Consider the following 12,273-nt stretch of genomic DNA (forward strand, 5'->3'; position numbering starts at 1 on the left):
TTACTTCTATTTAAATGTGAACTTGTTACTACCTTGTTTGCTAAGAAATGTGAACTTATCTTCCTAGTGTTTTCCATCTCTGTCTAGTAGTGTTCCCTGCACTTCGTGCCATTTTAGCCAGAGGCTCTCTGATAAATCTTTGGTCCCCTAACAGTGTGAAAAACTTTTGCTTGGAGAAATCAAAGCATTGCTTTTTATAAATAAACTGCCAAAGGGGCGCCTGGGTTGCTCAGTCGGTTAAGCATCCGACTTTGGTTCAGGTCATGATCTCACGGTTTTTTAGTTCGAGCCCCGCATCGGGCCCTGTGCTGACAGCTCAGAGCCTGGAGCCTGCTTCAGATTCTGTTTCTCCCCGTCTCTCGGCCCCTCTCATGCTCATGTGCTGTCTCTCTCTGTCTCTCAATAATAAATAAACATTAAAAAAAATAAACAAAAAACAAAACCTGCCACTGCTTCAGTTTTGCTTTATGGGAAGAGAACTTCAGAGTTACTTGTCTCCCTTTGGTCACCTTTTTCCCTCTTTTCTTCAAGTGCTAATATCAATTTCAGCTTCTTCCTGACCCTATAGAAGATTGATAGCCTTATTTCATTAACCAGGTATCACACAACAGTAATTGTAATATGACAACTATTTTGAGAAACTTACTTAAAAAACCCAATTTAATATTTCAGTAAAGCTGTTTTCAGAAATTTAAAATTCCATTAAGTATAGTAGTACTGAGCCTTTACCTTACCAGAATATTATGCTATATGTTGGATAGTATGTAGAATTAGTTGGAAAGGCCAAAACTCATTTAATTTGTCTTTATGGTACAGACTGCATTATATTGAATTTGCAGGGCCTTTCAGTGACTGAGAGGACACTTGTCTATATAGTACACTGTCTCTGTGTCTTGCAACCTCAGCTTTCTAGAACATGACTAAGTACAGTCAAGGACAAAATAGAGTTCAAAGCTAAAAGACTAGATAACGTGAAATTAATCACTAACGCTAATACTTTTCTCCTAAAAGAGTCTTTCGTATATTCACTTAGGATTTATTAACTCTTATTTTGTATGACACTTTTGACAAGCTTAGCTGTGTGACTTCCCAGTGAATTAGAAGGTGGAGAAGAGGAGCTGGTGGAGACAGACACTGGCAGCTGTAAGATGTTAACCATATCAGCATTAGGTCAGCATTCAGGGTATGCAGCTTTCATAAGCAACTTAGCGTGAGGACTAACCACTTTATAAACATCGTTAGTCCCCCAAAGTATACTTAACCTGATAACAAAATATAGTAGTGAATTTTTTCAACCTTAGGATGTGTTTGTATACATATTTACTTCTTAATGTTTCTGAAAGCAGACATTTAAAAGTGGAATGTGGTGATAGTAACTTTTTCTCTGGGGAAAAAAAATCATTTGTGTGTCTTACAGTTAGTGGTATCTTATAAAGAATATCATCAGCTGATTGTCCATAATGAAAAAACTTTCTGTCAAGGAAGTTTTGTTACTCTGGGTCTTCCCTTTGAAAAGAGGTTGTTTTAGAAAGATATCCATTAGAGATATTGTGAAAGGGAAAAAGTGTTTATAAAGTTTGCTTAAATTATTTAGAAACTGTATTGTTGTGGAAATTCTTTACCTGACATAAATCTGATAAATGGGCTTTGCTATGTGTTCTGGTTTCATTAAGATGTAGTGATAAGGTGAGTTTCCTGAATTAGGCTGTTGAATGTGAATTTCGCTCTTATACATTGTGGGTTTATTTTGTAGGTGCCTAAGCCTATGCATCAGCCTGTAGGTTCTTCCTCGACCCTTCCAAAGGATCCAGTATTGAGGAAAGAAAAACTGCAGGATCTGATGACCCAGATTCAAGGAACTTGTAACTTTATGCAAGTATGAGCCATTCTTAAATGAATCTTAAATGATATTCCTGGGGCTACTCGCTTCTAATCAGAAGTATTACAGTGAAGTGTTTTGTTTTTTTTTAATGTTTATTTATTTTTAGAGAGAGAGAGGCAGAGACACAGGGTGTGAGCAGAGGAAGGGCAGAGAGAGTGGGAGACACAGGATCTGAAGCAGGCTCCAGGCTCTGAGCTGTCAGCACAAAGCCTGATGCAGGACTTGAACTCACAAACCGTGAGATCTGACCCGAGCCAAAGTCAGACACTTAACTGACTAAGCCACCCAGGCGTTCCTGTAACGAAGTTGCTAAGAGCTTAGGTTCTGGTGTTCAGAATGCATGGGAATTCTGGCCACTTCCTAGGTCTCACAGTTCAGGCAAGTTACTTTACTCTTTGCCTTGGTTCTTTTTTTGAAAAATGAGGATAATAATTCTTATTCCTAAGTTTGTTGTGAGTAATGAAATGAATTAAACATGTAAAAAGTATAAGTGTTCAAATATATTTTCTGCTGTAGATCATTGGTAGTTTCCACTCAGACTGTGAGAACCTACTCTGTGCTTGGCATTCTGGTAGGTGCTATTGTGTGTAGAAAATCATAAGACATTTATTGCCTTCAAGGAGTTTATATTCCAGTTGTATAAGATTTTAACTTGTGGCAATAGTTAAGTGCTAAATTGTGTCATACAGAGTCTTACAGAATTTCAGAATAGTACAATATTATTGAAGGAGGAAGTAGACAAATAAGATCTTTTTGTGTAGTAAAAAGATCTTGAGCTTTGGAGTTAGACTTGTGTTTAAATCCCGGTTCTGCTATTTACTGGCTATAAAATCCATGGCAAGTTATTTAGCCTGTAATCCTCTACTTATGAGGGAATTCCTTATCCATTTAGGTTATTTGAAGATGAAAAGTGATTGCTACAAGGGTAGCTTAATTATTCAAAATGTTGGAAACATTTGAAAACTAAGATAGGCAGATGGGAGAGAGAATCGTTACTCATTATGAAAGATCAGAGAGCATGAATGAGCTAGATTAGTGGTTGAGATGAGACTGTTAAACCCCCAGTTGTTGGACACAATAAAAGCAAGGTTACAGAATTAATGCTTGTGTTTAAGAGCTTAAGTCAGGAGTTTTTTGTTTTTTTTTTTCATAGTTAAGCTTTGGAATTACTTGACATAATTTTAAGGTTTGACAGTTACTTTAGATTTTAACTCTTAACTCTTTCTCTTATGAAGACTAAGTTGTTGGAGTATCTGGGTGGCTCAGTTGGTTAAGCGTCCAATTCTCTATTTTGGCTTAGGTCATGATCTCACAGTTTATGGGATTGAGCCCTGCATCAGGCTCCGCTGATAGCGTGGAGCCTGCTTGGGATTCTCTCTCTATTCCTCTTTCTCTGCCTCTGCCCTGCTCATGAGTGCTCTCTCTCATAATAAACACTTTTTTTTTTTTTTTTAAATAAGGAGTAAGTTAACATTTTGAGATAGTTATTAGCTAGATTCTTATAGCTAATAGCTATGGACAGTGTTGTGAGTAATGCAATGGTAATAGCTTTTAAACAGTTTATTTATTTTTTTTAAGTTTATTTATTTTTGAGAGAGAGCACAGGAAGGGCAGAGAGAGAGAAATCCAAGCAAGCTCCACACCATCAGCACAGAGCCCAACATGGGGCTTGATCTCATCAACTGTGAGATCATGACCTGAACCAATATCAAGAGTCAGACACCCAACTGACTGAGTCACCCAGGTGCCCCAATGGTAATAGCTTTTAAATGAATAATTGTTTCTAGTCATGATTTAGAAAATCTTGTCTTTAGGAATCTATTCTGGATTTTGACAAACCTTCAAGTGCAATTCCATCGTCACAGCCGCCTTCAACTACTCCAGGTAGCCCAGTAGGTATGTAATCATAACTGAGAGTAAACATGCATAGGTCTAACATTTGTTACCTCTTACAAATAATTTTACTCTAGATATCTTAAGGGTTAAATTGTGTCTCTGTGTTAATTCTAAATGTATCTATGTGTCATCAGTTATATATGGGTAAATTACCATTAAGACATTAGTGTGCTCACCTGACCTGTTTGCCTTTTATAGAAGGTCTCCAGATGGTTAAATGGAGAAACACAAGCTGGTTTTGCAAATTTTGAAGTGATTGGGGTCCTTTTGACTCTATAAATCTAGTATTGAAACTTTTTGATCCCAATTATGAGTGAAATTACATTAGTGATATTTAGTACATCGATTAACACAGTACCTAATGACGGAACCTAGAATTGAATCTGGCCTGACGTTAGGCTTTTTGCTCTACACTCATTTATTTCAGGGGAGGAATGAGGTATTTGAAGCCACAGTCCAGTTGTAGTGAGCAGACACCAACTAGAAGATGGGTGTAGTAATTCCTGGATGAAGTAAGGAGAATGAAGAGTAATTAACAAAAGTGATAGACATTAACAAGAAAAAACCAAACCGAAACTATATAATTGAAAAGCATATTAATATACATGACCAAAGGGGGAAAAAAAACCTGAAAAGACATATGACCCAGCTGAGAGTTATTTTGAAACTTGGAATTTGAGTGTATCACTTGATTACTATTCATGATAGCTTAGATTTTATCTTCCAGTTTACTATTACTAGTCATTTTTTAAAGTAATAGATTTTTGGAAGCTTTGAAATGCTGCTTTTGCCCTTTTAACCTTAAAACATCATGAGTGTCACAGATGGGACTAGTGTCTCCCAAGTCCTCTCTGACTCTTTAGAGCTCTCACAGAAAATTCATGATGGCCTTGAGACCTAGTTTTTCTAGCTATGGCTTATTTTGTAAAGTATAAACTTTTAGTTTCCACCCAGTTGATATGCATAAACTTTTCTCCTCCCTCAATAGTTTACTGTTGATTTCACTCTCTGCAGCATCTACAGAACAAAATCTTTCCAGTCAAAGTGATTTTCTTCAAGAGCCATTACAGGTAACTTCTCCAAAGTAATCTTTCTTTGCTATTTTTAATTTCTTTGTTATTCAGGGAAGAAACTCTTGCTTTGGTAAGATAGATCAGACTTGCTGATTCTAATATACCTAACTAAATTATTGAAAGAGTTCTAAGGATATCTAGTTTTTTAGATTAAGTACAACTGGCCCTCCAAAGGTTACCTAATGATCATGGGGAAGACATCTGTTAAAATAAAGAAGGCTGGCAGACTTTAATAAGGAAAGAGCAAGCCTGAAGAATTCAGAGATACCTTGTCTGGGAATCTTACTCTGCCCTTGGCTACTTAAGTCACTTTGGCAGAGCAGCATAGTCAAGAGTCTAAAGAAAGATACTAATTTTGTTTAGCACATGGTTAGCTAATCTCCTGCCTCCCTTCACACATAAGAGTTGACATTCTGAGGAACTGATTTTCACAGAACACCTTAGATTTACAAAGGAACCAGATCATTGAGATCTCTGATGCCACATTGCACTTCTATCAATAGTAAGTTCAAGAAAAAAAAAAGTACAAGGTTTGAGAGTTTTCTGGTCATTACCTTTAAAAAAATTATCAGGATCCCTCTGAAAACTTTATGGCAATTTTCTTAACAATAGCATCCCTGATAGGTTTAAGTATTTTGACCAGATGGCTCAACAGTTATTGCCTTCCTGTCCAAAAACTTCTGAGTAAATACCATTTGTTTACAGTGGTTTATATTTAGTTTGATAAGGTATGGCTCAGTTTTCAAAATGTATTTATTGAGCTGAGTCCCTCACCCTACTCACTGGTTTAAGGGTTCCATGTTACCTGTTCTAGCTGTTAGGGTTCTACATGAGGCTTTCAATGGACAAGTTAAAGGTTTTCAAAAAGCTGTTGGTCTAGTTTAGTAGTTCTCAGGGACAGGTCTGTGGATGGCTGCATCAGAAGCACTTGATCACTTTAATAAAGGTATCTGTATATATCTTTGTATATATATATCTATATATCTATCTGTAAGGTTTTTTTAATTTTTTTTTTTTTTTTTTGAGAGAGACAGCAGAAGTGGGGGAGGGGTAGAGAGAGGGAGACACAGAAGCAGGCACCAGGCTCCAAGCCATCAGCACAGAGCCTGACGCAGGGCTTGAACTCATGAACCACGAGATCATGACGTGAGCCGAAGTCAGAGGCTTAACTGACTGAACCACCCAGGTGCCCCTAAAGATATATCTATCTAGATATCACCTTAGACCTAATGGATCAGAATTTCCAGGGGCGTTATCTAGACATCTATATTTGTAATAAGCTTCCTGGGTGAATCTGCACATGCATTGTTTGGGAATTACAGGTCCCCAGCATCATGTTTATTCACCAATACCTAAAACTGCTTTCAGTTGGTCTGCTTAAAGAGCAGTAATTTGGAAGCAAGAATTGCCATAACTTCTAAAGAAATACTAATGTGAAGAATTTATCTTTATTTTTTTGTTGTTATTGTTGTTAAGTGAACCTTTTAAATTCAAAAGCTCAGGTATCAATGTCTTAGCTTAACATTTGTAAATCTTTCTGCAGCAGGAAACTTCTGTCCCCACAATACCCAGTTCCAATTATTTTGGGCAGTTGTCTTGTTATTTTATTTTATTTTTTTTTAAATTTTTTTTTTTCAACATTTTTTATTTATTTTTGGGACAGAGAGAGACAGAGCATGAACGGGGGAGGGGCAGAGAGAGAGGGAGACACAGAATCGGAAACAGGCTCCAGGCTCCGAGCCATCAGCCCAGAGCCTGACGCGGGGCTCGAACTCACGGACCGCGAGATCGTGACCTGGCTGAAGTCGGACGCTTAACCGACTGCGCCACCCAGGCGCCCCTGTCTTGTTATTTTAAAAAGAGGACCAGAAGAAAGACCTAGTTTTAGAAACACTACAGTATCATAATAGTTCTAATATTTTAGTCAGATCTAAATTATACCTATTTATTTAGGTATATAAAATTTCAAAAGGATTTAAAATTTTTTTTTCTTAAGACCTCTTTTAAAACTTGGTCCCCATCTCCTTCCCAAGAAGTGGCCTATTATGATGACCCTCTCTAGAAGGTCACTGAAATGTAACTGCTCTGGATATTTGGTTGCCATTAATTAGTTTCCAATTAACCCATTTTATTACTTGGGCTTCTGAGATTGAGATAAAAGGAGTAGATTCATGTCATGGACATTTCAGACCTTGTGATTGCTGGATTTTTATAGATCTCTCCCTGTTATGTTCTAATATCTTTGTGCCATAGAATTCTTTTGTAGCCACTTTCTTAGTTTTTTATTGGTTACAGTTGTCACAGCCTTAGTTTTTCCTGTGCTTGCTTTCTTCCAGTTTTTGTTTTATGTTATTAGCTTTAACATTTTGTTAGAATTTTGGTGCCTCTGTAATTTATGTAGAGCTTATGCATCCATCCTTCCTTCCTTCCTTCCTTCCTTCCTTCCTTCCTTCCTTCCTTCCTTCCTTCCTTCCTTCCTTTCTTTCTTTCGAGAGACAGAGTGTGAATGGGGAAGGAGCAGAGAGAGAGGGAGACACAGAATCTGAAGCAGGCTCCAGGCTCTGAGCTGTCAGCACAGAGCCCGATGTGGGGCTCGAACTCACAAGCCATGAGATCATGACCTGAGCCGAAGTTGGATGCTTAACCGACTAAGCCACACAGGCGCCCTAAGCTTATCATTTCTATTTGTACTTCTGCCTACCTCTTTAAGACAGTGGGAGCACAGAGAGCCAAACCACAGTTACTGTGATCCCTGGCAGAGCTGTGCCCACAATGTTGAATGTGCCCTGAGCTGCTTCCATTGAACTGCTATTGAGGGCCAGATGTTCCATCTGCTGTTGAGGCCCAGGTTTCTAGGACCAAGAATCTTGATAAATGAGGATGGGATTAGATGTGTAGCTTTGGTGACCAGGCCTGGAAAGGCAATTTAGCTGACTGCTTGGGTTTGACTCTCACCACTAACTTAATTTTTGTGTGATATTGGATCCATTACTTAACTTATCTTTGCCTATGCCTTATTGTCTATAAAATGGGGATGGTTGTATCTACCTCACAGGGTTATTGTTAGGACTAAACACGTGAATATGTATAAAGTGTTTAGCATAGTATTTGGCACTAGTGAGTGCTTGGTAAGAGTTATATGTTATGAAGCTCAGGACTCAAGAAATATAAAGTGAACAAAATGTGCCTTTTATCATGTTTTATATCTTCCTGTGTCTAGGCTGCTTCTTCTTCAGTTACTTGTAGCTCAAATGCTTGCTTGGTTACTACTGATCAGGCTTCTTCGGGATCTGAAACAGAGTTTATGACCTCAGAGACTCCTGAGGTAATAAGAGGCCAATTGTGTTAATTTCTTTTCTGTCTAAAATAATAGCAGAACCAGCTTACCTTATGCATTACAGGCATGATCAGTTGAATTATTTAACATTTATACTTGACTAATGTATTGCTTTCTGTAGATATTGTCCTGGAATTACAGGTAACTTTGCTGTGACTTTGCCATATAAGTAAACTTAGTAGTGTAATGCCTTATCACATACAATAAATATGTCTAAATTGCTGTTGTCAAAAAAGATGAAAAGTTCTAGGTAGGAGTAAGTCAAGTTTCTTACTATATATATTATATTGATGGAATCCTTAGCAGAAAAATCTACTTACATAACTGAGACTCAATAAATTTATAGTGTTAATATTAGCACTACCTCCATAAGAATGAATTACATTTTCTTTTGGCTAATTTTGTCAAAAGCATTTTGATAGCACAGTTGACCCTTGAACAATATGGTCTTGAACTGTGAAGGTCCACTCATACGTTTTAGTTTTTTGATAACTACAATACTGTAAATGTATGTTCTTATGATTTTCTTTTTTTTTAAATTAGGTTTTAATTTTAATTCCATTTAGTTAACATGCAGTGTAATATTAGTTTCAGGTGTACGATATTGTGACTTAACACTTCCTTAAATCATCCTGTGCTCCTCACAATAAATGTACTCCTTAAATCCCCATCATGTATTTAACCCATTTCCCCTCTGGTAACCATCGGTTGGTTCTGTGTAGTTAAGAGTCTTGTTTCTTGGTTTGTCTCTCTCTCTTTTTTTTCTCTTCTTCCCCCCCCCCCCCACCTTTGCTCATTTGTTTTGTTTCTTAAATTCCATATATGAGTAAAATCTTACAGTATTTATCTTTCTCTGGCTGAGTTCTTTTGCTTAGCATTATCCTCTCTAGCTTATCCCTGTTGTTGCAAATGGCAAGATTTCATTCTTTTTTATGGCTGAATACTATTTCATTACACACATGCACGCACACACATCTTTATCCATTCATCTACTGATGGACACTGGGCCTTATGCTTTTCTTAACATTGTCTTTTCTCTAGGTTACTTTGTTGTAAGAATACAATATATAATACATATACCTTACAAAATATGTGTTAATCGACTGTTTATATTATTGGTAAGGCTTCCTTTCCATCTCTATAAGCTATTAGTAGTTAAGTTTTTGGGGAGTCAAGAGTTATATGTGGATTTTTGACTTTGGGGTTCAGCACTCCTAACCTGTGTGTTTTTCAAGGGTCAACTATATTATGTTTGTGCTTTCAATTCTAAAATGATAGTTTTTGCTAAGTTTGAGCAAATCCTTGAAATAGGTATAGCAAGATAGCATGATTTTTTTAGATTAATTTAGCAGCTCTTAGATTTTACTATTTTTGGTTCGCTATTATACAAGATAATGTATTCATTACAGAATATAAGAATATATAGATACACATTAATTTTTATGGTGTAGACTTGGTCTAAATTAAAATTACTTGGTTCCTCATTTTAAGAAGAGGAAGGTGTGACCAAGTGAGTCACAGCTCTCTGTTTCATAATCTGATTAGGACTGGGTTTTTGGTATCTTTTTAAGCCTTTGGATTTGTAATCTGTTACATCAAGGATTTGCTTATTACCATAGATAAGTATTATTTAAATTAGATCAGGTTTGATTTTCTTTTTTAAAGGCAGCTGACTTAGAAATCCAGGAATAAGACTTTATTTTATTTTTTTTTTTTTTAAATTTTTTTTTTAATGTTTATTTATTTCTTTTTTTTTTTTTTTTTTTTTTTTTCAACGTTTTTTATTTATTTTTGGGACAGAGAGAGACAGAGCATGAACGGGGGAGGGGCAGAGAGAGAGGGAGACACAGAATCGGAAACAGGCTCCAGGCTTCGAGCCATCAGCCCAGAGCCTGACGCGGGGCTCGAACTCACGGACCGTGAGATTGTGACCTGGCTGAAGTCGGACGCTTAACCGACTGCGCCACCCAGGCGCCCCCAGGAATAAGACTTTAAAATCAAGAAAAATTAACATTGACTAGGCAACTAACCCAAGATTTTTCATAATTCTTCTGTATAGATTTGGAATCATATTAGATTCTTATTTGGAAACTACCGTTTCAGGGTTTGACTAGGTACTCATAAAAAGTTCAGTACCTCATCTGTTAGACTGATTAATAGTAAGACTCTTTCACTTAGTCAGCAAGCTGTGCACAGCAAATGCTAGTGTGCATCCTCAGCAGTTGTGATTTGAAATTGTAAGCAGAAGCTATTCTTTTGCATTCCTGTGTCCGAATGTCATCCTATAGAACTTGCTGACTTAGGCCAGTCTGGGTTTAGTGTAAGTTAACTGCTTGTTATATGGCAGGTGATTGGCTGATGCTGCATTTCTCCTTCCCAGGCAGCAGTTCCCCCAAGCAAGCAACCATCTTCACTAGCTTCTTCAAATCCTCCCATGTCAAAGGGCTCTGAACAGGGCTTCCAGTCTCCTCCAGCAAGTAGTAGTTCAGTAACGATTAACACAGCGCCCTTTCAAGCCATGCAGACAGTGAGTATGAAACGTGAATGGTGATTACAGTTCATTGTTCCTGTTAAAAAGCCATTGTTTCTCTTACGTCCATTATTGGGTACTTACTATGTGAAAAACTTTGCCTTTTGTATTGCTCTTATTTGGGTTGATCCTTGCTTTGTCCAATGCAAATATTGTTTGTGGTGAAAGAGTATTAAATCCAAAGCCTTGAGAATTTTGAATGGATATTTTATCAGAACATTTTCCCCACTCAGAAAATTAGTAGCAGGCAAAGCTGAGGGTTCATATTAATTAAAAAAAAAAATGTGTGGGTGAGAAACATAATTTTCTGTGAACAGCTTAATAATACTAACCATTACTAATACCACACTAGTGATGTTCCATAGCATCAATAGCCTGAAATATAGGGCACATACTTGGGTGTTCTGTCATTCTGGAAACTTTCATTTGATTTTATTTTGATCTTATGCTGATTTTGGATAATTGTTCCAATTTGTGTGGTATTCTGAATTACACATTCCTCTGCAAATTGTTTAAGCTTAAAACATTTTTCAAGGTAATATACCTAGGTTTATATGTTTACTCTCTGAAACAGAATAGTATAGAACAGTTCTTAGAAAAAAAGTCTGAGCCAGTAAGTATCTGATGATGCTTAATGCCCCACTCTGGATACTTTTCAGTGATGGTGGTCGGGTGGGGCCAGTGGAGTGGCGATGGAAAGCAGATACAATGCAGGGAGATAAGCTTTTGAATGCAGGCACCTAAATTCACTAGTTTTATTACTTCATGCTTGGCCTCTTAGAACTGATTAGTTTCTTTGTTTTCCCTCTTGCCCTGTCAGTCCCTCCTGCACAGTATTGCCACATTGGTTTTATTAACTTTTTCTTGTTAATGAAATCAGATACTGTTCTTAATCACTGGGGTTGGGTATTGGCAGTGAAAAAGAGACAAGTCTTTGTGCTCAAGAAGCTTACATTTGATAATGGAGGTGAGAGGGCTAGAGAGAAAAATACACACACATATATATGTGTATACGTATACATATATATATATATATATATATATATATGTATATACATATGGGGAAATGTCACCTGTGTCATGGGGAAAAATGGAGCAGGGTAAGGGAGCTGGAGAATAATGGAAGTGCTATTTTATAGACAATGGCCAGAGTCTGGACAGGTCATTTGCCTGCCATGTGGTAGAAATTTGGTAGGTAGCAGATTTTTTTCATCTTTAATTTTTGAAAAAGTACTCTCTTGGCCTGTGTAGCTTTCATGCTCAGTAAGCATTATTATATCATAATAGCAGGAAGATTAATTTTTGTATTTGAGTTTAGATCTACTAGAAACCAAATAGGTTTTTTTTGGCCATAGTAAAATACGTATGACATAAAATTTACCATTTTAACCATTTTTAAGTGTATAATTCAGTGATGTTTAGTACATCTACAGTGTTGTACAACCATTTCCACTGTTTCCAAAACATTTTCATCATCCAAACCATTAAACTATACTCATTAAATAATAGCTTTTTATTCCTCCCTCTCTCCAGCTTCTAGTAACCTATCTTCTTT

The 12,273-nt window shown here is 36.9% G+C and overlaps 1 protein-coding gene across 15 annotated transcripts in view; it reads left to right on the forward strand.

The window, feature by feature from the left end:
• The window catches only part of CAPRIN2 (caprin family member 2), a 46,823-nt gene that overhangs the window by 26,058 nt on the left and 8,492 nt on the right, over positions 1-12,273 (forward strand). For 8 of the 15 annotated variants that reach the window (XM_058743202.1, XM_058743193.1, XM_058743195.1 and 5 more), the window contains 5 exons: positions 1,754-1,876; positions 3,697-3,778; positions 4,793-4,848; positions 8,072-8,176; positions 10,569-10,715. In XM_058743202.1, coding sequence (XP_058599185.1) covers positions 1,754-1,876; positions 3,697-3,778; positions 4,793-4,848; positions 8,072-8,176; positions 10,569-10,715 — 513 coding nt within the window. The remainder of the gene's footprint in view (positions 1-1,753; positions 1,877-3,696; positions 3,779-4,792; positions 4,849-8,071; positions 8,177-10,568; positions 10,716-12,273) is intronic. The other 7 variants (XM_058743196.1, XM_058743203.1, XM_058743190.1 and 4 more) reach the window with 3 other exon arrangements.

Source organism: Neofelis nebulosa, chromosome 8 (genome assembly GCF_028018385.1).
Source record: "Neofelis nebulosa isolate mNeoNeb1 chromosome 8, mNeoNeb1.pri, whole genome shotgun sequence".
Taxonomy (NCBI): domain Eukaryota; kingdom Metazoa; phylum Chordata; class Mammalia; order Carnivora; family Felidae; genus Neofelis; species Neofelis nebulosa.